The sequence below is a fragment of the Strongylocentrotus purpuratus genome, unplaced genomic scaffold, assembly GCF_000002235.5.
Source record: "Strongylocentrotus purpuratus isolate Spur 01 unplaced genomic scaffold, Spur_5.0 spur5_scaffold_15, whole genome shotgun sequence".
NCBI lineage: Eukaryota > Metazoa > Echinodermata > Echinoidea > Camarodonta > Strongylocentrotidae > Strongylocentrotus > Strongylocentrotus purpuratus.
The window spans coordinates 8,397,395-8,424,512 of NW_022145600.1; the positions used below are offsets into that span (position 1 = coordinate 8,397,395).

Sequence of the window (27,118 nt, forward strand, 5' to 3'; positions counted from 1 at the left end):
TTTGTATTCTTCAATCGCACTCATCCTGCACATGCATAGCGCGGAATGTGTGTTTGGGCTTCCCAATGTTGTACACCAACTCGAAGTTTCGTCGGTCTTTAAAATACAGGTGTGAAGGAGGGGGGGGGGGCATTCTTTAACTCCAACCTACCCGACAGTGCGATATTCTCTCATGTTATGGCTCAGTTGTTGAACGGCTATCTCCATCGGCCCGATAAATCACAACTGTAAACCCCATATCAAAGGCGAAAGAGAAGTATAGGATCTGAACCCTATCAATCTGATGAAAATTAATTCTGATCTGAATGGGCTGTTTTCGGAGGGCGGGGGGGGGGGGCAGACATGTCACGAATTGGATGCCGAGAAAGCAGTCTGTCGAGCTATAGGCTAGATTACCCCACCTCGAAAATGACATGACACTATTTTATTCCTCATCGAGATGAGGGGAAAAATCTCATTCTGACCAAGGACTTGAAATCGGTTCATCGGAAACGGTTTTTTTTTCAGTGATAAACAGGACATAGTGGACAATCGTAATAGTTTAGGTCGAGGACAATTGACTGATATAACTTCATTAAAGAGGCCGGTTCGTCGTATTACCACCTGACGTTTGAATGACGAAAACAGTTATCTTTGAGACATGTGCCTACGTTAGATTAATTTTTTTGAAAAAGTGTGTGATTTGGGGACTAAAAACAACTTTATAAGAACACTATCGCAAAATTTAAAACAAAACACTAACTTTGAGTATCTGCAAACATATATCAATGCAATACCAGTAAGTTTATTTTTGAATACCCCCAGCTTGTATTGATTTCTTGAATGTCTTTGTGATTTATTTTGGTTTCAGAATGGGGACAATAAATTCTCTTATCTTTGGTCATGGTTTTGACCTTTTTTTAGATTCAGACGAATATCAAACAGCGCATGGGATATAAGTCATTATTTCCAAGCATTAAGTTCAGGGTTATTGTTAGGCTGTATCTTAAAATACCAAACATGAACTCGTCCGACTTCTTTGTCATTTCAAATTCAAAATGTATCAACTGAGAGAAATTGTTTACAAATTAGAGGATGTTTACCGATTCGCAGATTCAATGCGATTCGTGAACAGCAACGAAGGATTACCGCGTGCATTTCTTTTAGCTGTCAATGAGACTGCAAATCTGTAATCAAATATTTTCTCGGTCTCTTCGAGTTTACATTGGGGTCAAGGGTGTCGATTTGTATCCTCGGTTGGGGGGGGGGGGGGGGGGGGGGGGGGGGGGGGGGGGGGGTGATAGGTGCCAAAATATTTTCGGCAATGGATAAAAGCAACCAAAAAGTAGAGGCGTGTGGCAGGTTCCACCCCTCCCTTCCAAGTTTTTAACTTTAGGGTGGGTGCAGGGAGGGGGAGTTCTGACGTTTCATTAAATTATTAAAGAAAGAAGACGATTCGTTGTACCATTCTCGACTCTTAATCCTTGCTGAATTCAGTCCCCCCCCCCCCTCTTCCCTTTTCGTGCGAAGCGCGGAAGCTTTGACGTTTCATTGAATTATTAGAGAAAGGAAGACGATTCGCTGTACCATTCTCGACTCTAAATCCTTTTTCTTTGCCTCTTCCTTTCTTCTTTCTCTCTCTTTTTTTTGGGGGGGGGGGGTTGCGTTTTTTTTTTTTTTTTTGAGGGCGACCACCCCACCACCGCCTGGCTACGCGCCTGTATCCTCTCTGTCTCTCATTATCTCTCTCTCCCACTCTCTTCTTCTTTTTTGCACTTTTGCGCTTCGCGCTTAACATTTACTAAGCTCGTTGCCTTTTAACGCTGCGGCTTTGCATTTGGCGCACTGCATTTATATGATGCTGTTGATTGAATAAATTGAATAAATTCATCAATTCCTGATGAAGCCGTATGAGCGAGAATTCAATTTTTTCTTGTCTCATATAGGTCGTCTCATTTACTTCGTTTTCTATTTATATTTGTATGTATTATGAAAATGAGATAGCAAAATGTGTATATTGATGGGCTCTCATCATTAATTTTTTGTTTGTTTGTTTTGATGGTGAATTATTGGGGGGGGGGGGGGAGATGATTGTACAGGCCATCCCCCCCACCTGAAATATTGGGGGGGGGGGGAATATATTCCCACCCCATCCCCCCGGGATCGACACCCATGATTTGGGTTGACATTTACGAGAGTGGTTAAGTCGTAAACGGCTATTATAATGAAATGAGGTAGTTTATTGGTGTATTAAATAATTTCATTGAATAATTAAATGGAGGTGAGTGTTAGGCTAGCAAATAACGACAAATAGAAAATAAGTCAAGGTGCAATACAAAAATAAAAAAATTAAGTAATAGTAATGATACGGTGTATCTGCTCTGATGATCAAACGTTAAGAATAAACCAAGCTACAATGAGAGTACCTTCAAGATGAAAGCTTCATAACAATATAGGGTCAAATATGTAATGTTTAATACTACTCGTTCAGATTTATCTTGTATTACTCACGGTGTACCCCAAGGGTCAATCCATGGCCCCTATTATTTTTGATATATAAATGACATTAAGAAAGTTTCTGATAAATCTAAATATATTGTGTATGCAGCTGACACTACTTTAATTTATACGCAGCCAAATACTGTTGATTTAGAAAGTAATGTCATTGATGAATTAATAAAGATTTCTTTATGGTTTAAATCAAATAGACTACTGATAAATCTCAGTAAAACAAACTATGTAACATTCAATAATAAGACTGATAAAATAGCCAATACACTAAGTGGTCTCATTCTCAAAATTGATAATATTCCGTTAACAATAATTTATTCCAATCTGGACAAAAAAAGCATATTATGGACTGCCAATTTCACATATTTTCTTTATTTTTCCAATATAATTGATGCCTTATGTTTATCAAAAAGCTAAAGATAACTTGCAAAAAATGTGTAATTGTTAATATCAGGTGGAAAGAAAGGTTTACAAAAATAATGAATCAAGCTTCTTTTCATTAACACATGTCAACACTCTCTGCAAACTCTAACTTAGTCACTGTTTTCAGAGCATAAAATTGAACTGCATTACACAACTGATTCCAATTAAATAAAACCAATGAATATTCATTGGTATCCTTTATTTGTCCATCAATATATGTTACATGTACATGTATACTGTATCAAAATTCAAATACATATATATTGATTAATTCAATGAATTAATGTAAGTTTATACATGACACTTGTTATCTGAATCGTATAAGTTTATACATGACACTTGTTCTCTAAAGCGTATAAGTTTATACATGACACTTGTTCTCTGAATCGTATAAATTTATACATGACACTTGTTCTCTAAAGCGTATAAGTTTATACATGACACTTGTTCTCTAAAGCGTATAAATTTATACATGACACTTGTTCTCTAAAGCGTATAAATTTATACATGACACTTGTTCTCTGAATCGTATAAATTTATACATGACACTTGTTCTCTAAAGCGTATAAATTTATACATGACACTTGTTCTCTGAATCGTATAAATTTATACATGACACTTGTTCTCTAAAGCGTATAAGTTTATACATAACACTTGTTCTCTGAATCGTATAAATTTATACATGACACTTGTTCTCTGAATCGTATAAATTTATACATGACACTTGTTCTCTAAAGCGTATAAGTTTATACATAACACTTGTTCTCTGAATCGTATAAATTTATACATGTCACTTGTTCTCTAAAGCGTATAAATTTATACATGACACTTGTTCTCTGAATCGTATAGATTTATACGAGACACTTGTTCTCTAAAGCGTATAAGTTTATTCATGACACTTATTCTCTGAATCGTATAAATTTATACATGACACTTGTTATCTGAATCGTATAAGTTTATACATGACACTTGTTCTCTAAAGCGTATAAGTTTATACAAGGCACTTCTTCTCTAAAGCGTATAAGTTTATACATGACACTTGTTCTCTAAAGCGTATAAGTTTATACATGGCACTTCTTCTCTAAATTGTATAAGTTTATACATGACACTTGTTCTCTGAATCGTATAAGTTTTTACCAGACAGGAGATGTACCACTGGTATGAATTTGGCGATCCTACTTCAAAGCTGTGGAAAGTTATTGTGTGTATACAGCTTTGTATGTTAAGTTCAATGACCTTTTAACCTTTGAACTTTGTTGAACACGAGTGACCCATATTCGAACTTGACCCGAGTCTACAAGAGATGTACCACTGGTGTGAATTTGGCAATCCTTGATCAAAACTATGGAAAGTTATTGTGTGTACTATGCTTTTAATAAAAAGTTCATAGACTTTTTGACAGTGCCGTAAAAACTGGAAAACAACAACAACAACTTTTGACCTTTCACCTTTGTCGGATATCGCCCATATTCAAACTTGATCTGAGTCTTCAAGAGATGTACCACTGGTATGAATTTCACGATTCTACTTCAAAGCTGTGGAGAGTTATTGTGTGTACAGCATAAGTACAGCTTTGTATATTAAGTTCATTGACCTTTTGACCTTTGAACTTTGTCGACCATGACCCATATTCGAACTTGACCTGAGTCTTCAAGAAATGTACCACTGGTAAGAATTTGGTGATCCTAGCTCGAAGATATAGAAAGTTATTGGGTGTACAACATAATTGTTGACGCCGACACCGCCGGTGTAAAAAGTGACGCCTATGCCTGGCTCCTGCTACGCAGGCGAGACAAAAAGGACATGAAACCATTTTAACGGATATCAACCGATGCCAAAAAACGACATCCGTTCCTCAAGTGTGACAGCCGCATGACGGATTAAACAAAAGTACCATCCGTTACTTGTACATTTTCTGATCCGGCCATGTCTGGCAGCGGAATAAGCTTGTAAGTTTTCAATTCAAAATATTACAGTAATATTAAAAAAGATAAAATTACATCTGTTTAAATCATATAGATTGTAAATCTCATGCAACTAAGATTTGTACTAAGGACCCTCTGGTGAAATTAAAAAGCTCCTCCACTTGTGCTTCACAGCCCCCACCCCCAAAAAATATTACTCCAATTTTATTGAAACCAATAGGCCTACTATTTTGCTCAATTATTTGATAGCTAAGGCAATTACAATGGCCCAATTAAGCTAGGATCTACAAAGCTACTGAAAATAGCTACTGTGCTTCTCTCTCAAACCATTCACTGTTTGAAGAGGAAGTTTTTCTCCAGCAGTCAGTGAGAAAGGAGGGAGAATCACAGAACTAGAATCAATAGTCTCAACCCAAAGCTGTTTCCTGCCCTTTTGTCCTTTGACTGGTACCTTTACCTCCTTCCACTTAGAAGTCAAGGTTCCTGTGTACCACTCGATCTGTAGGGACTTGTCTTCATGTACACTGCGAATGCAGCCAACTTGAGGCCAGTGTGTCGAGTACTCTGGGAGATATGTTGCCACCATGTCTCTCTCCCTAACTTCTGTCCTCTGTTCCTTTACTTTGGGTCCTATGTGAACCTAACAAAAAGAAAAAGAAAGTAAAATAAATAAAATAAGAAAGTGAATTGAAAACGAATAGTGTAGTGCCACTACATACATTATCAGTGATTCAAGACAATTCCTTATGTACACTTTATTTACAACATATAAACATATTATTATAGTAATTCTTTCTGAAACCTAATAAATAATTTTCTTTTATAAAATCAGAAAATATTGTTGAAACTTCTACTATTTTTGTATTTTTTGATTTTCAATTAACCCTAAAAGGGCTGTACGTTCACCGGGATATGTTTAAGGATATTTTTTTTTTGTGCCGGGAGCTTTCATGACTTTATAGCATAGAGTCTTGCGCATCTTTTGATGCCAAATATAAAAAGTTTTGACCATCGGGTAACGTGCAAATTGACGATTTTCCCATTGTCTGTGTATTGTAGCAATTCAATGCAGAAATGCAGATGTGCGATACCTACGATTACGTAAATGCAGATAACTACAATTTTTTGAGGTGCTCACATTGATGTTTAAGAAAAAAAAAAAAACAAGAAACAACAAAAACAACAAAAATTTGGGAAGACTTTTGCAACTAATGCACAAGCGTATAGCAATCACTAGTACCCAAAGCTAATCTTTACCTGACATGACCTGACCCCAAAATACTCGGCATGACTTGTAATTACTGTAATGACTGGAATTATGCAAGGGCTTACATGTATATATATTAGGGGCTAGATCTTGTGTGAAGACTATACAGAGTGTAAATTCTGTTAGGGAATAATGTTGCACTCAAGATGCAATTAAGCTGAGTGTGTTAGTCATGCAGCATTGTAGATGATTTACATTTTTTTTTTTTAGAAAGCAACTCAAGTTGTAAATAACGATTAAAATACATTTAATACTAAATATGGTTCACAATATCTTTGTCTTAATTAAGGGACATATTAATGAAACATGTACCTGTCTGAATGTTTCATCCTCTGTGTTGCGAGCATGCTCCTCAAGCTGTGGTCTGTCAGTTGGTTGTTTGGCCATTATCAGTAGATCGCATATAGGCCATCTCACTGTTGAATCTTCTGTTAAAACACACAAAGGAAATGTATTATAGCCCTGATGTAAGAAACAGTGTGCTAAAATATCAAAGTTTATGATCAGCCAGCTAGATAGGTTGTTATTACCTTCATCCAGTTATATAAACATATAGTGGCAAATTCTTGGAATAATAATCGTTTTATCTAATGATACTATGACCTAATCTCTTGAAAGGTCATATATATATTTTTTTAAAACCCTATATAGCCCGGGCTATGCAGTGTCAAAGGGGGGGGGGGGGGGGGGGGGTGGGGGGGGGGGGGGGGGGCCCCCCCCCCCCCCCCCCCCCCCCCCCCCCCGAGATCTCGCCCCTCAACTGCCTGATCGTGATGAAATCGTCACCTGCAACATAATCTCCAAAATCGTATATTAATCTCTCTGAAAAATATTTTGTTTAATCGATTATGCTAATTATGCTAATTTAAGCATGAAATTAGACCTTTTTTGCTCTAAATCACTCAAAACAGCTCGAAATGTGCTGTTCTTTTGATCTAGACACTCTATGTATTATTCTTAACAAGCGTACTTTAAAAAAAAATCCAGTATCAAAATTAAGTTATGTATTTCATTGTTTTTTTAATTTCTCTGTTTTTCGACCTTTTCATTTTTATTGTTTTTTCAATGAAATTTGTTGGCAACACTTATGCGATCATAACTAGCATAAACGAAATAGATTTCAATCTGTGAAAGCAGATATAATAATACATTTAAAAATATTAGCTAATACACAATTTGTATTGAAATTCTACAAGAAACCACGTTTTTGAGCTATTTTGGGTCCGATGTGCAAGTACATGTACAAAATTATGTGTAGCATAGGAACTGCATGCCCGGGCGTTGTTGCGCGAGATGTGAAGCAAAAAAGTCATGAAATTTCAGCGCAGAATGTCTTCGCTTTAAATAGTTATTGTGAAAAATGTTTTAAGGGGGGGCCAAATTAGTCCCCCTTCCCCCCCCCCCCACCCCCCACCCCCCCCCCCCCCTCATCCAGGCTATAGGGTTAAATCTCGAAAAATAGCAATACCATAATATCTATCTCTAAAAAAAAAAAATTTTAAAGAATGAGTGGAGAAAAACTCAAAAATATCCTCTCAGGTTTATCTATGCTGCTGACTCAGCTGCTCCCTTGTGAGAGGCAATCAAATATCATAAATTGGCGCGTAATTTGCTGGCTCTCTGTAAAACAGCCATTCCTCTTTTTTCTATAGACCACCATCCATTTGATTTGTAGTCAATGGTTATATGCATTAGATAAACCAATATTTTTGTGTCCCACTAGCCTAGTTCGCTATTAAGATTTTTTTGTGAATTGTGCCATGAAGGGGTGTAACAGTCAAGACTTCAATACAAATTGTCAAAGTTTTGGGCCATAAAGCTTGAAGATGCTACATTGTATTTTTCAATGTTTCATAGGTGATGGAAAAAAATACCATAACACCATCAATTTTGGAAGTTTAAAAAATGACAGAAATGATACCTTCATTCTCCTCCTCTTCCAAGGTGAGTAGCTCATAGAGGGACCTCCATGCCTCAATGTCTACTTCTTCCAAGTATGGCTGGAGCTTGTCTGGTAGATGTATGATATTGATGTCCGCAAATGACTTCTCTACCAATGTTGGTTGTCCGTCTGGATGTGATGACAGGATGTGGTTGATGCCAGTGGTGTCTCTCCAATGTGGTGTAGTTGACCAGTCTTTTGTTTGTAGGGTGGCTTTTCCTTGGTGCAGTGCGAATTTGAATATGTGTGGTTTACTGTGATAGCACATGCTGTGTTGATGGGGAAGAAGCCATTTGCGAACATCAAAGAGGTGTAAGATGCGCTCCGCTGTTGTAGGGCAGTGAGCTTTGTGGAAAGCGGCGGGAATAGCTTGCAGAAGTTTTGGAAAAGATGGGGTGCTCCTTTTCTTCAAGTGAGTTGCAATCCTTGAAAAGAACTGGTCGATGTCCTCATGTGTGTGACCGACCATCAAGAAGCCAACTTTGATCTAAATGCAAACAATAAACGTTATAAGGTGAACAACAGTATGGAATAAATTGAATTTTAGGGACATTCCTCAATGATACAACCCAATAAGCATGAGGGATAATTTATTCAATTGAAATTTTTCTTCATTTATCAGAACATTTATCTAACAAAAAACATATTTATCAAAGCTTGTTTTTGTTTACGCTTTACAAATCATATGTACACTGATGACAAAGATGACAACTTTATATTGCCCATGGTTTCTAATGTGCACTACCTCTTTCCCGTTCATAGGGTTCAATCTTTCCGAGAATAATAGGCTACGACCAACAACAAAAAACCCAAAACACTATTTACCATTGGTATACATGTATCTGTGTAAAGTAAATAATTCTAAGTCACAATATCTTTTTTTAACCCTATGATGCCTACACATATCAGACATTTTGGGCAGTAAATGTATTTGATAGATTAAAACAGAGGATCAACTGAAGATATGCAACAATACAATAGTGCAAAATCCCCCATCATAAAAAGTGAGTCAGAAATAATGATTCACCTTGGAAATTTGCCATGGTGAAAATAATTTGTAATCATGAATATTTTCTCTTTTTTTTCACACTCTTTCTGCATCGTTGTTCTCTCCTGCTCACACTACAACTTCGAGAGAGTGGGTTTGACCCACTTTCAAACGCTGTTTCATGAATAGATGCCCAACAGCAATGGTACTGCATGCAGCGGGAAAGTGTACTCTACCAGTACATGTCAAACATTTTTATATTTACATATCCCTTCACAAAATATCATGTACTTTTAAACCCAAGGTTTTGGTGCAATTGGGTTTTTACCAAGTTACTTTAATTTACTGTCAACTGTGAATAGTTTTCTGACAAAAGTGAATATTTATAATGTTTATTCTCAAACAATGGGCAATTTCCGAGGTATATCATTATTTCTGACTCGTCCTTTACATGATTCTGAAAAGAACCTCCAAGACAAAGGCATTCTCTTATCCATCCAATACAAGTTCAAATAAACAAAATTTCCTTTTCATTTTGCGATTAAATAAAGCATCATTACAGACTGAATACTTATATTGACAATTAATTACTAAAAAGAACATGTATTAAACATTACCTTCTTGAAGATATTGAGTTCAAGGAGCAGGGACAGAAAAGAAAAGAGATGTCGATTCTTATTCTCCCTAGAAGTGTTGTCCAGCTGTAGGTAGAGGACTGGTGGAAGAGAGTCGGCATAACGGACCAGGATGTTGAGCAGGATATTAATGGTTAGGTTGCTGTCATGTGGGTACTCGTTAAAATCGATGTAGGCGTGTTGACCTCTTCCATGAACAAGTGCACCGGTGATGTGAGTGTGCAGTTGATCATTGTAGCTCAGAGCTTTAGGTGTTGGATGGAGTTGCGGTATTGATGTGCAGTGCTGATCCATCCCATCGATGATTACACTCATGTATTTCTCTGGCTGTGACTTCGCTTTGCGGATGTGTTTGTAATATTTTTGTCTCTCACTGCTGCTGAAAAGAAGGTAAAGAGCAATGAGGAGTCATGCTATGCTTAGAAGTTTTGATCACAAAACCAATACTAATGCCTTAAATACACGAGTAAATTGTAATTTGAATGTGTTATCTGAGACTTGGCTAGGTTTACGTCTATATCAATGATACTTAATTGTGACCAATATACTTTTTTAAAGTAATGAACTTGTGCCTACATTTCTTCTCCTGTTTTCCCTACTATTGTATTTTTCTTCTACTATAGGCTTTTCACGTCAAATATCCACTGATTAGAACCAAACATCCGTATAGGCAGTTCAAATGCCAATATTTTATTGTGGTCACCTATTCAAATATATTAACATTGTTGTTGTTTTTTTCCATTAAGAATTTCATTACTCTCTTATTGCTAATATTTGTTGTCCAATTTTTTAATTTGTTCTGTTATTTTTCTCCAATTTTGCCGCTTCTATTTAAAGCAACTTATCTTGGAGCCTGAGTATTCCTCTAAGCTTTCTCGGTTTTTGTCTCCTTCAAAATCTTTGTTGAAATATTCACTTCTATGAGGAAAGCATATAATGACATAGCTCTAGTTGTATATTGTAGCTACATGTAAAATACATCCATGGTTGTCATTTGTTGCACTTAAAATACTGGATCACAGATCACCTCATTCTAAATGCTTAAAAGAAAAAAAAGTACATCAAAATCAATTACAACATTAACTTCAAGCTTTAATCAAAGTTTGCTGTACCTTTGTTTCTCTACATGTTTTTGATGTTGTGCAATCAATTGTCTTCGAACATCTTTGTCGTTTGTCTTGCCAAGCTTCATTTTCAGCTCTGTGCACACATCGCACTTAGAGAAGCGGTTCACCTATAAAGAAAAAAAGAAAAATATCAAAGAGAAGGATTGTTAATTACAAAATTAATGTTATGGATGTGTTTTCTTGATGCATATAAATGTAGATGTTATAAGACTAATATAATAATATATTGACACAAAGATACAAGAGGCCTCAGGAATTTAACAGATTTCGTCTGGCTAAGAATCATAAATTCATCTATGTCTAACCCTAACTGTACCGGGGTATAATTTGCATAAATTAGCATTATTGATAAAATAAGCAAATTTCCGCGAAACTAATGGCAAAATCTCTGCATAATTTTGTGGCGATTGGCCCATTTGGAGTGCATTAAAACTGCAATATGTTTTGTACAAAAAAACTGACCTGAAATCATGATGGGTCATATGACACTATAAAAGAATTGTCTGTTTTTGCAAAAACTTACGGTAGTGTAGTGTCAAAATAAAAAGTAATGAAGTGGCATTGCTGAAAACATGGCGGTTTTGATTATGGTATGCAACAACCTATGTTTAGAGCTTTTGAGCGTCCCGCCCCACTCACTCCCATCCAGTACAGTTTAGGGTCAATGGAATTTACAATACCTTGGGGATTGTGATGTGCTGCTCTTCCTTTCTCCAAATCCTTTTGAAGTGAGTCTCAGAACAAACCTCAGCATTATCTTGTCGTATTCTTCTATACACCTCTCGCTTTGTGAACCCATGTGGAAGGTTTACAGACTCTCTGTCAGGCATTCGGTCTCCATAGGAACGAGCAAATGCATTAAGTTCTGTCTTCGCGTTTAGGGTTTTGTTAATCTTGTGTCCTTTCCTCAAGCAGTTAGCAGGCAATGGGTATAGCAGTCCATCTATTCACAACAAATTAAATGCATGCATGGAAATAACTAGAAATATCGAAAATGGCTGATCACCACAAAACTCGGCATGCGCCTCAGATATTGCGCAAAGGAAGAGACCTTACCTATATTTTTGGCTGAAAATTGCTTACTTTGTCATTTATGCAAATTCTATTCATGAATATGTTTTTTATTATGAATTACATAAATAAATAATAATAATACCAGTCTCTTATAAAGCGCTTTACGAGTTAAGACCAAAGCGCTCACAGCATATTATTGCCCCAGTCATTGGATTCAATTACAAAAAAAAACAGCATTTACAGTGCACAATCTCCTCTCCCTGGGGAGCATTCCAGCTGGTCACCTATTAGGCGCACACAATGCCAATTCAACTGCATTGCGTTCGCATCCTACAGGGTACCCATTTTAACACCTGGGTAAGGTGAAGCAATGTAGACAAAGTGCCTTGCTCAAGGAACATAAATGCTGTGCTGCTTTTACAGAGTTTATTTTTTGGCAAAAAGTTTCTTAAAAGCCTATTTGACATTATCATATAATTGAATTGTCCATATACTTGTTTTATAATAATAATAATATAATAACGGCCATTTGTACTGCGCCATGTCTGTCAGATTTGACACTGGGCGCCCCATTATGAATTTCTAATGTATTTTACTGTTTTTCAATTCTTATGTATTTTATTGTTTTAGGACTTCTTATACTTAAGATCATTATCTGGATCAATTTACAGTTTGAGTAAATGATAAATCTAGTCTAAAGAATGAAACATTACTGATTCATAGACCCAAACAAGAAACTTCACTTTGCCATTTGTTTGGTAGACAAGATGACAAAAATTTCAATTTTCGGCTTGACCTTTGGTCACAAAAGGTCAGGTAACTCTCTAGCATTCGCATCCTACTGATTTCCAAAAACAGCAAATAGCGGTTACAGCACAATCCCCGAAAATGCAGGGGTGGGCTGATGCCCCCCACCCCCCAGTACAGTAAGTGTTAAAGCTACATAAGAGTAATGAAAGATAATGCAGCTGTCGTACACGAAAACCCCTCACAAAAAGTTCTGCAATTCAAGTTTGAGAAAGGGTATCTCTCGTTGTATTAAATGATTAAATGATACTTCAGTTTGGCACCATTGGAAAGCCTGTTCATTCCCCTAGACAATGATGCCCAATTTTTATAATGTAATCATGGAATATGCAGGACACCTGAATATCTGACCAAGTAGAAAGTCAAATCTTGCAAAATGCATTTTTGTCAACAGTGAATTCTTCATTTGTTTAGAGATAAGATTGTGTTTAATTGATATCAATTCTGATTGAATGCCAATGCAGTATTCTCATATTCTTCTGAAGATGAACTTATTTCAAATGATTTTGAGATATCAAAACAAGAAATTTTACCTATAATTTTGTGAGAGGTTTATATCATACAAATGAGCCAGGAAAAAAGAGTTTTAGCCAAATCAATAAGAATGACCAACAGTCACTCTGTATTTCAAGTTTAACTACCTGCAAGCTTTCTATAAACAAAAAAGGACAATAATACGTTGGATGAATATGGGAGATTCTTTTAGGGTTTATGTACATTTTTTGCCCAGTACATTATGTACAAAGGCCATGAATTTTCAAAGAAACTGTTTTGAAATATGAACCTCACCTCTGAACTGCTTCTGCCAGTAGTAGAATCTTGACCTCACAATTCCAACGACTTGATGCCAGGCTGTGGCACACACCTGCTCCAAACCGATGTTGTAGGAGAATTGGAGACTTTCATTTTCAGACCGAGAAGAGTGGGTTCTGAAGTACTCCATCAGCCATGTCCTCTGATCACCCAGCGACTTTTCCTTAAAAGCGATCCGAGCTGCAGCTGCATCTGCTCGTGTGACTCTTGCCAGACAATCTGTTGAACAACATCTTCCTGCAAGGACAGTTATAAATGTCTGATGACCAGTTCTAACTGCAAAAGGGGAAGTAAAAAACAAAGCAGTTACGTCTCCATTGTTGTAAACAGGCATGAAAGCCTACAAGAATAACCAAATCTTTGTGCGGCATAGCCAGCTTATGTACATGTATGAATGGAATGAAGTAAAATTCTCAAAATTTATTCAAGTTGCAACTTCTGAAGGACTTTACTTGCTTTGAAGTACAATATAATTTGGATCGCCATGCAAAATTGAAATATCCCGTTGTCAAATCCACTTGTTACCATTTACCTACAGAAGTCTTTGGCGATTGCCATGGTAACATTTTCTAAATAATATCATACATGTACTTACATGGTTCATTAAAAAACTGCCGTCTACTATAATAAAGGGCCGTTCTCATAAGAGCAGGTAAACCTCCTCAACATTTGCCCCCGCGGTAAATGAGAAAACGATGCAGTAATAAACCTATCAGACTGTTCACATACGAAGAAGCATCTCCTCCAATCAAAACCTAAGCAATTTTTATTTTGGTTCCTGGAGGCAAAAATATTTGACCAATCACATGCCAGGAAAATGGGATGTTGCATTGTTGCGATGCGTATTGCTCATCTTGATTGCCCGGTTTACACGCCATTTTGGGGGGGTCAATGTGCAAACTTATTTACCGCAGGGGCAAATGTTGGAAAGACCCTTAAGAATTACTTTGTTATATCAGATTGTTTGAGTAAGTACCTCTTTTTTTCTGCTCTTGATCACTGCATGATGATTCCAGTTGAAATGTCACATGTCTTCTCTTTTTTCCTGTGCAATGATATAAAAAATGAAGAATGACTTAACTATATCTTGTATAATCATTATCATTATGTTGCAGTATAAATGGATACAAAAATCTTAATTGACTCAACTTAGCTTTTTGCTAAGGGGGGGGGGGGGGGGGGTTGCAGGCGCAGGATTTTGGTAGACCCCGATTAACAAAAAAATTCAAACCAACACACATAAAAACATGCTTTGTCCAATGGGGGGTAGGGGGGGGGGGTAGGGGGGTACGGACGGACAACCCGAAAACATGAGGCAGAGGTGGAGGCATAACAAGTCTTATCTAAAATGTTTGTGGTGAGAAAAAGTGAGCCAAAAATATGAACCGTTTTGGCCAAGATTAACATCAATTTTTGCTAAAATGTGAAGTTTTTTCAAAGAAATTTAGCCTAATTTAGCCCTAATGACATGCCAGTTGGATGAAAGAACAGGGTAAGCTCATTTTTTTAATACCAGATTGGTAACACAAATATTTTTGAAGATATAATATAGATATATTGACTGCTTTGAGATGTGTGTACTAGCTTTTTTTAGGCTAGCAAAAATATCATCAAATATTGACTACTAGCTAAAAAACAACTGGTCAATACTGATCAAATTACAGTCTTTCTACATCATGCCTTGGTTATTATGCTGATTACTCAACAAATACTCTTTTTCTAACAGAATCATTTAAATTGTTCAATGTCTAGCACATACATGTATGGTATTGACACCCATCCCAGGTCATTTCCTGCCCTCAAATAAAATAAAAGGCCCAGTCACAATATGGATAACAATTGACTTGAAATAAGCTCATGGTTCAAAATTTGGTTCATATCCACTTGGTCTACTACCAGTTGGTCTAATTCCCACATCATCTAACACTAACATGGCTAAACCCATTTGGTCTACTATCACTTTGGTCTAATTGCCGTTTGGTCCAATCATCACTTGGACTAATTCCCACTAAGGCTGATTGTCATTTTGTCTAATTATCAAATGGTCTAACTACCATTTTGTCTATAATACTTTTCCCCATTTTGCCAAAAGATCATCTGGTCTATTACCAGTTCATCTAATCAGATAGACTAAGTGGTGTTAGACCAAGAGGGTATTAGACGAAATGGGATAGCCTAACTGGGAATTAGAAGAAATAGGAAATGGATTAAGTGGCAATTAGACCAAATGGTTATTAGACCAACTGGTTATAGACAAAATGGGATATTAGACAATGTGGGATGAGACCAAACGGGCATTAGACAAAGTGAGAGTAGACCAAGTGTCAATTCACCCAAAATTTCATACAGCTTTATTGAACACCAATTACTCATAAGTGATGTTACACTAACCCCTTTTCCTTGGAATATGGCAAGCATCCTCATCTGCATCACTCTCAAGTTCAGTGATAAAGATACCAGGAGTCCAGGGACCTGTAGGAATTCAAATGAAAAGATGTACATGTACATGTATACCACATACGCTTAACATAATACAATGTAGGTAAGGGCATAATACTTGTCTTTTACAGATACATTAAGCCCTGCCATGCTAATTGCTAACCATGCATGGTGTTATTTTTTTCAAAGACAGCAGACAGTCAGCTGTACTTGTGCTGTCCAATACGGATATATAGCAAATGAAGGGGAAAAAAGAATAGACCAGGCAAGCTATGTGACATGCTCACAGGAAACTTTAATGTTAATGTGAATGGAAAGTTGCAATATTTATTATTGACATGCAAATACATGTACGTGTATGATATCTTGTCAGATTTCACCTTTTTTTTTGTAGTTCAAATTGTCTTGGTGTTGTAAAAACATACACATTCCTGAATTAGATAGAATTGAATACTTTTTTAATTATCTTTTTTGTGTAGCAAATAAGAATTTTAGTGAAAATTGTAAGTACAAAATTTTAATCATAGTGTAAACTGTAAAAAATTAGTGGGCCACCTATTCTACACTGACAACAGTAAGGCAGATATATATATATATATATGTACAATCAGATGCAATAGGAAAATGGTATTCACTTTCATGACCCAATTAAGGCATTGACCAGCACACTTAATCTTGTCTATTGTACTATGTATACTACATGTATGAGCTGAATAGCTACTCATCATAGGGGACATTGCTTTTGTTTTCATTGTTTGGCACTCTTCTTTAGTTTACGGAAAAGTCATTTAAAGGAAGCTTAAATACCAGAACGCAGAATATAAACATGCACACGCAAAGCAAAAGCTCAAATTCTGTCAAATTACAAAATGAAGACAAATCTATAGAACTGTTTTATTCAAATTTGGGGTTTTACTTCAATATAAACGCAGGAATAAAGTCTTCTGCTCTTCAATGATACTTTAAGTCATGTTTAAGTTTTTGAGTTTTTCTTCATTCTTTAAAGTTTGTTCTGCTTTTCCCCAAAACATTGTATGGAATTTTCCCAGAACATACCTGTCTCACAATGTAGATCCTCATCAGCTTCACTCTCAAGCTCTGTCTGGAGACCTAAGTACATTCATAAATATGATATTGCTTAAATGGTTTACATTGTTTGGCACTCTTCTTTTATTTTATATGGAAAGGTCAATGAAAGGATTTAGCTATTCCGAGGGATACATTGTACATGTAGACAACATGACAGACTGTGTAAAAGCTCAATTTCTGTCCATGTTGCACAACATCAAAACAAATCTGTTTACAATTTTGGGAAAAAACAAGCTCTGAAAAAACTAGGAATTGTAATCGTCCAAAACATTACAGCATACATGTATTATGTAACACCACTATGATAATAAATAATAGTATTGTTGTTAATATTATAAATTCAATTCAATTCAATATGCTGTGAATTTAAAATACACTGAACAATAGCTATGAAAGCTGAAGATATTTACACAATTATCACAATGATCTTTGAAAATTCACAGTACATGTAGGCCTACTACTACTGGGTGTTTCCATAACCCGACACCCTAATCCTAAACCTAATCCTAACCCTAGGGTTTAGGTTAGGGTGTCAGGTTATGGAAAGACCCACTACTACTAGTTCTCATCTATGTCCATTTTGCAAACTTTCGCTGTGCTACATTTGTTTCTGCATTCACTTACAGCACATTATTTAAGAATTCTTTCCCATAATTTACTTACCTGTCATCTGTGTGTTTGGAAGAGCATCATCAGGCTCAGCTGCACTCTCCAACTCTGTCAGTGGATCCAAAACAGCCATGTTTCTTCAGCATGAAGCACTAGATCTTGAACAGCTAGAATACATAAAATAAACCCCAAAGAACTTTATCCGATACTCTATGGGTTACTGGTTAAGGAGTTAGAAGAACTTAACGGGTCTACCCTCGACGCGCGGCACCCAACTCGACTTGGGTGCTAAGTGCGTTTATTCATGTGCGCGCACTCAGTTCCTGCGTATGTACATGTAACTCTATGTTAGCAACCCAATGCACATGCACGTGGTAGACGCAGGCCCAGGTGTTTGGTATATATCTATGGGCAAATGTAAACTGTTTAGTTCTTCTAATTCTTTAACAAGTAACCCATAGAGTGTCCTTAAACTTAAAGATAAACTTTCCAGACCAAAATCCAGTTGAAACCAATTGGAGCAAAATTGAAACAGTTGCCATGTGGTTTCAATAGGGAAATGGAACAACTGGGTTCAAATTGAAACCGTGCCCGACTGGTTCCAATTGAACCAGTTGAAACAATTGCCAAACTGGTTCCAATTGAACCAGTTGAAACAATTGCCAACTGGATCCATTGTGCCTAATTGGTTTCAAATTGGAACCATGTGTTTCCAATTTCCTATTGAAACCATTTGGCTTCACTGGTTTCAACTGTTTCATTGTTTTCAATTGGTCCAATTGAAACTTACAGTAATTGGCATAAACTTAATTAGTTTATAAGTTAATTAGCTCTTGCACTAATTATCGCTCAATGTCAACACAGAACATTGTTTATATGTGTCTGCATTAAGTACATGTAAAGGGCATTATAATATGCAGACATTAATATACTTACAAGAGGCATTGCCATTATATTGTTTGTAATGATGTATTTTGACATGGTTATGTTTACTCATCAACTTTTAATCTGTTAATTACAAAATATGTTACTAATGAACAGCTTATCATTGCTAATTAATCTTTATATTTATCTAAAACAAATGCATTACTTGCAAATGAAAATAATTAATAAGTACATTGAAATCAAAATAAATTACATAAAACATTGATCTGCACACAAGCATATATGCAAATGTCTGGTTTCAATTGGATCCAGTTGGGTAACTGGAAAATATTTCCATTTAACCAATTGGGTAACTGGAAATGAATTCTAACTGGAACAGTTGGTACTGAATTATTTCTAACTGGAAATGAATGCTAACTGGAACCAGTTTTAACTGAAATGAATTTTCTAACTGGACCAGTTGGTTAACTGGAAATGACTTCTAACTGGAATGAATGCTAAACTGGATACCAGTTGGGTAACTGGAAATGATTTCTAACTGGAACCAGTTGGGTAATGGAAATAAATTCTAACTGAACCAGTTGGGTACTGGAAATGACTTCTAACTGGAACAGTTTGGTAACTGGAAATGACTTCTAACTGGAATGATGCTAACTGGAACCAGTTGGGTTTCTGGAATGAATTCTAACTGAACAGTTGGGTAACTGGAAATGAATTCTAACTGGAACCAGTTGGTAACTGGAAATGACTTCTAACTGAAATGAATGCTAGCTAACTGGAACAGTTGGGTAACTGGAAAGACTTCTAACTGGACCAATTGAGAAACTGGAAAAATTACCTTACTGTTCCAGTTGCACTTCTTATTGGTTTGAACTGGAAATGAGTACCCATAACAATATTTTCCAGTCGGCAATTGGTTTCAACTGGAAATTTTCTATTCCAATGAAACCAATTGAAAACATTGAAACCAGTTGAAACCAATTGAAACCAGTTGGAGATTTCAACTGGTTTCAATTGGATTTTGGTCCTGGGTTAGTACTGGTAATGCGCTTGCATTGTGAAAGTAGAGGTGTGAAAGGATCAGAAACAGTTGATCATGTAGCATGTAAGTATTGGTGTGCACTGCAAGGTTCTGGAGTCATCAAAATCATAATAATTTGACCGAGTCTTGGTAAAGTAACAAACACTCACATAGAAAGCTATATATGGGACAACACACATGGTGTCGGGGATGGTACTACCTTGGTTTCCTTGTCTTTCTATGCTCATTACTCACCAGTAATACATTTTCTTCCAAAATTTTGCACATGTCATTTATTTGTAATCTTGAACATTCAGTGTAAGTTTCGTTTGATTCTGTGAGATTATTTTTTTTTTTTTACCAGTACTGGAGTTTATCTTTAAATGTATGATCAGAGGAATAAATCAAAGTTTTACATTTAAACATGAATTAAAAACTCAATTTTTAATAAAAAACATATAAGGCACTACCTGCATAGATCTAGACTAGTCTAGGCTAGACCGAAATATCAGTGTTTATGTTGGCATTGGATGCCCTGAGATTGGATTTTCTTTAAAGTCACAAGAGTTATCTGGTGGGGGTGGGGGGTCGGTGCATTTTGGCAATTTCCTTTATATGGTGTAGTAGTTCAAGTACTGTTGTTGTTTATCATCCATTGTTAGACCCCTTTGCAACTGACTTATCCTGACACTTTTTGTGTCTTTGCACGGTTTGGTGAGCATAATTTTAGGGGACAAATTGCAATGTTCAAGCCTCCTAAATTGGAAAAAAATTACAAAATCCTTCAGTTTATTGAAAAATTCACATCAGATCTTGTTACCAAAATGTATCATCAATTGTTCTGTAAACACAAGAGGTAAGTGTCAGTGTCTTTTTGATAAAAAGTTACGCCATTTAGATTAAGGGGGGACATACATATGATGTGTATAGGTCAAGATCTATATACATCTAGCCTACTTGATGTAGTATTATAACTAGATCAACATGTATGTCTAATTTAGTCTTATTACTCTGAAGTATTCTTCTACTAAAAGTTTAAGATTTATAGATCTATTCCACTCATCCACTGTATAAGGTTATAACCTAGACATGTATCTGAAGATACTTCGTCTAGTTATAACCTTGTACTCTTTTACTAATATGGGTATGGTAAGGCGTAAAGTTATAGATCTAACCACTCATCCACTAATGAGGTTATAACCTAGACATGTATCTGAAGACAGATACCTCGTCTAGTTATAACCTTGTACTCTTTTGCCAATATGGGTATGGTAAGGCAGGCCTGTAAATGGGATTTTTCAGGGGGGGGGGGTGCGTAAGTTGATAAAACGGACCTTTGATACAAAATAACTGTTTGCAGAGGCAGATCCAACATTAACCATTTTTTCTTCAGAGTGACCTGAAAGCAAGGCATTTTAAGTGCCTCCTTTTAATCCTCATGAACAGGGAATGTATCTCCTTAAACAAATAATGCGAGTGCAAATCGTGAGTGGAAATTTTCATAAAGTGACCTGAAGTCAAGTAGGCTAATCATTGCACTTTTTGAGTTTAAATTTTCCATGAACATACATGTATATACCCCTCCCTTCTCTTAATCAATCATGCGAGCGCAAAACACGAGGTCATTTTTTTTATTTAAAGCAACCTGAACACAGGGAATTTTAGGCTCATGCACTCCTCTAAATCCTGATGAGCAGGATATGTATTTCCTATAAAAAGGGGCCAAAAGCCAAAACGCAAAGGCATACTGTGTGCAAAAAGAAGCATTTTCACATTTCATATGATCCCTGAATCACCTCTTTAAATATTTCCATACATGTAAAGGTGTAAACCAAATATTACGCTAGCATTCAAAGCCATTTTGGTATCCCTGGGCGGCACCATGATGATTCCATTCCCCCCAATTTTTGACGTACATGTATTTATGGACAAACCCTTACTGGTCTTTCACATCATAAACGAACTGTTTGTGTAGTATATTAAATTAAAAGAAATGTGCAGTGTTAGAAACCTCTTGCATTGCATTTATATATTTAATATGTAAAATCCCTTTCAAAATAAAATTCTAGCAACGGTTCATCCCGAAAACTGCATGAAAATCATGACATTAACTGTTTAATCAGAACGAGGATGTTAGCAAGCTTTGTAGATCTTAATTTATCCACATACATGTAATTGTTGAAGAACTTTTTTTTCACAGTACTCCCGTTGTGTTAGATCAGCTGTACGATCTGCATAATATGAATGAAAGAAGTCTAGTCATTCATATGCTGGTATGCAGCCAATCTTACACAATGGGAGTTACAAGCTTCCTAACAATATAACTGTTATTCTATCGCAATGTTTAAACCTAAAATTTGAGTAAAACAAATAATGTTTTCTATCATTATATTATTTTTATGTATTTGTATAGCGTATTTTATATCAAAATTGTATCTAGATCTAATTAATTTTAAAGGTAATATGGAATGTTATCAAAGTCCAAATATACGTCACAGACTTGCATGTAGGGGGTCTCACTACAGATCATAAACATGCCAGCACCCTTGATAGCAGACGACATCGCAAATGCCTATTTTTCAAAATATTTGCCAGTTTGATGTGGGGTACTCAGTGGGCGTTTTTTGGTGATCTATGTATCAAAGGAAAGCTTGTGGTAAAATTATATATTATAATTGATGAAATTCTAGTTTTGGTTTCATTTAAACAAATAATGCGAGCGGAAATTTTTTCATATAGATCTAGTTACCTGAAAACAGGGCATTTTAAGCGCTTTTTATAATCCTCATTAACAGGATCCTGTTAATCCTCCCCTGATAAATGGTCCACATTAATTACAATAGGTTCTTTTAACTCTTTATGCGCCACTTAAAAAAAACCTGTGCCACATTCTTTTAGGGTCACACATTTCGAGGGAATCTTTATTGACTCTGCTGAATCAAGAGGCTATAACTCTTCACTGGATGATCATGATGAAAAATATTGTGCAGCAAAGTTGTAGACCGGAAAACGTGCTTTTCGATGAACCGTCATTTGTTATATTTTGATTATCATTTTTATAATAATCATAATTATATAATGTTTAATTTTTCTTATTTACGGCAGTTTTTTATCCCTCTAGAATTTCTTATTTAGCAATGATAAGACATCTTCAAATCGAATCTATTAGAAAGGTGGACTTCTTACCTTTCTTTACATACCTTGCTCAAGTATTCTAACAATTCAGAAGGTTAGTATTTAGGTTGTTGAAGAAAAGAAGTTCAATAGGGAGAGACTTGAAAAAACCCCGCTCAGCCACCCTTGACAATGGGCTAATCTGCCCATTGAAATCCCTATTACCCCAGGTTATTGTCAATGTCCGGTTTAGCGGGGCATGAAAAGGGACGTCGTGGGATGTTTTTCTTTGTTGTGCCATGATAAGTCAATAAGAAATAAGAGAATGTTATTGATTTTGCCCACTGGTATGAGCATGTAAAAATGGTATAGGCATAATATATTTATATGTGATATACATGACATAATCAGCATCTTATTGAAATGTCTCATTATGAATGTTCACCGCATCTGTTCTCTCACCTTCTTTACCCCTCAATAAAATTGATTTCAAGTACATTTATCACAGCCATAGATATACAAAGAAAGAATGAATCAATCTTAAAATATAAACTATATTGCATTGTTTTCCATTTACTTTATTGTGAGAGAGCTTATTATAAAATGATTGACGAGTGGAGTATGCAATGAATAAAATATGGAGAACGGACGTGAGAGACATTATGAGAGAGAAATAGTGATATGAAATGAAAGGACTTTACTGTGAATAAAGATTATAAGAGAAAGAGATAAAGATGACGGCAAGACAGGATACATATTGATACGAAAATAACAATAATAATGAGATAGAGATGACGGAAAGAAAGAGAGTAAACACTGATAGCATAAGAATGAATAAAGATAATAAGAGAAAGATATAGAGATGACGGCAAGACATAGGTACATATAGATAGGAAAATGATAATAATAATAAGATAGAGATGACGGAAAGAAAGAGAGTAAACACTGATAGCATAAGAATGAATAAAGATAATAAGAGAAAGATATAGAGATGACGGCAAGACATAGGGTACATATAGATAGGAAAATGATAATAATAAAAAGATAGAGATGACGGAAAGAAAGAGAGTAAACACTGATAGCACAAGAATGAATAAAGATAATAAGAGAAATATATAGAGATGACGGCAAGACATAGGATACATATTGATAGGAAAATAATAATAATAATAAGATAGAGATGACGGCAAGAAAGAGAGTAAACACTGATAGCATAAGAATGAATAAAGATAATAAGAGAAAGATATACAGATGACGGCAAGACATAGGGTACATATAGATAGGAAAATGATAATAATAATAAGATAGAGATGACGGCAAGAAAGAGAGTAAACACTGATAGCATAAGAATGAATAAAGATAATAAGAGAAAGATATAGAGATGACGGCAAGACATAGGGTACATAATTATAGATAGAAAATGATAATAATAATAAGATAGAGATGACGGAAAGAAAGAGAGTAAACACTGATAGCATAAGAATGAATAAAGATATAAGAGAAAGATATAGAGATGACGGCAAGACATAGGGTACATATAGATAGGAAAATGATAATAATAATGAGATAGAGATGACGGCAAGAAAGAGAGTATTACACTCATAGCATAATAATGAATAAAGATAATAAGAGAAAAGATATACAGATGACGGCAAGACATAGGGTACATATAGATAGGAAAATGATAATAATAATAAGATAGAGATGACGGAAAGAAAGAGAGTAAACACTGATAGCATAAGAATGAATAAAGATAATAAAAGAAAGATATAAAGATGACGGCAAGACAGGATACATCTTTCTTTCATTAGTTTTATTCATTCTTATTCTATCACTGTCTACTCTCTTTCTTGCTGTCATCTCTAGCTCTTTCATTAATTTTTATTCATTCTTATTCTATCAGTCTACTCTCTTTCTTGCTGTCATCTCTATCTCTTTCTTTCATTATTTTTATTCATTCTTATTCTATCACTGTCTACTCTCTTTCTTGCTGTCATCTCTATCTCCTTCTTTCATTTTTTTTATTCATTCTTATTCTATCAGTCTACTCTCTTTCTTGCTGTCATCTCTAGCTCTTTCATTAATTTTTATTCATTCTTATTCTATCAGTCTACTCTCAGGGAACACTTTTATCACTAGAGTCTTCGTCACTGCTCGATTCGTCGGAATCAGAGTCCATGCTCCATGCTTCCATAGTAACAAGATCTCGAGCCTCCTCTACACTAAACACACGTTGACGTTTTCCAGCAGGTGCCATCGTAACATCAGTAAAAAAAATCCAAAGAAAACCGCTAAATAACACGGTAATTTCGAATGTAACACTATGAAGAAAAACAGTTTACCGGAAAGTGTGCGATGTATACAATGTAAACAATAGTAAGCAACGCGTGGCTACACACTGCGAGCGGTATTATGAATGTCTAATTGACTCGTATACATCTGTGCAAAAATGCGAAGTTGGCACGCCTACGTCCGTGCAAATCGGCGAACAAAGCAAACAAAGAGTTTAAAAAAAGTGGGCCTTTCAGATACTTTTTTTTTTTTGGGGGGGGGGGTGCATGCCAATACTCTACAATGTAAACAGATCTAGATCTAGATGTAATATGTAGGTCTAGACCTAACTTTGTTAGATCTATAAAAAGTATAATTCTATTCTCATCTAGAAATTTAACAAGTCAAAAAAGTGAAGAAAAAAATCACAAATTTCGAAAGTCTAACACACAGTTAGCAGCAAGAAAGTGTTGCCATAAAAAATGCCTGAAAAAATATTTGTGGTTTATACAACATTCTTCAAGACTTCATAAACAACTGTATTATTAGTATGGTAGAGGTACCTTAATCCATGCAGTACATTAATCCACGCATCCCTCAATACGCGCGATGCGACGCGTTATATGCGCTCATTTTTTTTGGAATAGACAATAAAACAACAAGCCTATCGCGATATCACAACAATTTTGAGGGAAAATCATTGGTTTCTTGTATTTTTATGATTTCATGAAATCATCAAGAATACACTTCATTGAGACAGAAAACGAAAATATACATTCATTTCCTGTATTAAAACTGTGGTGCGTGGATTAATGTACCGCTTGATTTTGTCAAAGAAAAATTGAAGCGGTCACGTAATCGACACAGAGTTAACATTCACCAAATATTCCTGTCAAAGTTTTCTCTATAAATGATCCTCAGAATATTTAGTATTTAATGAGGAAAAACGTTGATAAAAAATGTTAAATTATTTGACTTTTTAGCCTTTCAAAACAAAGTGCGTGGATTAAAAGTACCTCCATCATACAGTTGTAGATCTAAACTATGAGTAGACTAGATCTATGACCATCAAATTTTAAAAAGATCACTTTAACTTCGGCCAGGGCCTAACTGTTAGGCCTATACTTTGTATTGACATCGTGTTATGAGTGGCCTATACTTTGTATTGACATCGTGTTATGAGTGGCCTATACTTTGTATTGACATCGTGTATGAGTGGCCTAGCCCAGTCAACATATTTGTAAAGTGACATTGTATTCCTTCTTACTTAAAGGTACTATGTCCCATTTGCAGGCCAAAAAAATGAAAAAGTTAAATTCCAACTGCATTTGAAAGATAATACTAATTTAGAACTTCCCTAAACAAAGTGGGGCTTAAAATGTCTTCAAGTGGGAAAATAACGACTAGATCTATTAGTTGTCAAATCGACTTTAGGGCTATAGGCCTAGAGCCCAAAAGTAATAGTCTTGATTTTCAGACAACTGTACCGAATGGTCATAGAGGTCTACGTTTTATGCTGCGCAAAGATTCAATCAGTTTAATCTTGGCCATCACAAGAAGTGGGTTATTGATGTAGATCTAGACAAATGCTCATGTACCCTTTACAACTCTTTTCATGTATTTTATGACCAAAGAAGAAAAAAAGCCAGTCAGTCACTCAGTAGTGTCTGACAGTGAAGTCTAGCAAGTAAACGGGTTTCCTTGCATAATTTGAATATGAGGACACTGCTAACATTTAAATTTCACAGATAGGACATAGGTCTAGCCTACAACATGACATAGGCTAGACCCTATTCATAATTCCTGCAAAGTTCTACAGAATTTGAGGTTGGCTGCAAAAGGGACATAGTACCTTTAAGTTCTAGATCTACTAGATCTAGTTTTACTAATACTAGACATAAAGTTAGATCTAGATCCAACATAAAATAGACTTCCAAATTGCCAGAGTCTATAGCTACTGTGGATTAGTACAGCAACGTTAGTCCAATAACTGTTTAACACCGTAACTTAGCTCCGTCTCGCCCAGTACACTACAGTGCACAACGTGTGAATCTAAGTAACAAAACACTGTGGTAGTACTAGTAGCTGTAACACTTTGTAAATTGTAACACATTAACTGTTATCTAATTAAGTTAACGTTACTGTAAAACTTGAAAGAAAAAGCATTGTAAAATTACCTCTCGCTTTCCAACGCAACGCCAGTACTCTGAAGGTACCGTAGATAATCAAGTCTTGACTCTTCTCCTCGGACAGCTGTCA

At 35.8% G+C, this 27,118-nt stretch overlaps 1 protein-coding gene across 2 annotated transcripts; it reads right to left on the bottom strand.

Annotated features, from left to right (window-relative positions):
* Window positions 1–4,320: 4,320 nt before the first annotated feature.
* LOC115924008 lies at window positions 4,321–27,118 on the bottom strand. Of its 2 annotated transcripts, none has more exons than XM_030985501.1 (12): window positions 27,037–27,118; window positions 17,623–17,735; window positions 16,927–16,980; window positions 15,823–15,903; window positions 14,408–14,476; window positions 13,408–13,668; window positions 11,478–11,740; window positions 10,783–10,904; window positions 9,653–10,046; window positions 8,027–8,534; window positions 6,418–6,533; window positions 4,321–5,478 (listed from the first exon to the last, which is right to left on the bottom strand). In XM_030985501.1, exons 2-12 carry the CDS (start codon window positions 17,699–17,701, stop codon window positions 5,131–5,133), a joined length of 2,295 nt encoding a protein of 764 aa, XP_030841361.1. In that variant the 5' UTR covers window positions 17,702–17,735; window positions 27,037–27,118; the 3' UTR covers window positions 4,321–5,130. The 2 variants fall into 2 exon arrangements, with proteins under 2 accessions (XP_030841361.1, XP_030841360.1); XM_030985500.1 differs by having other exon boundaries at window positions 13,408–13,707.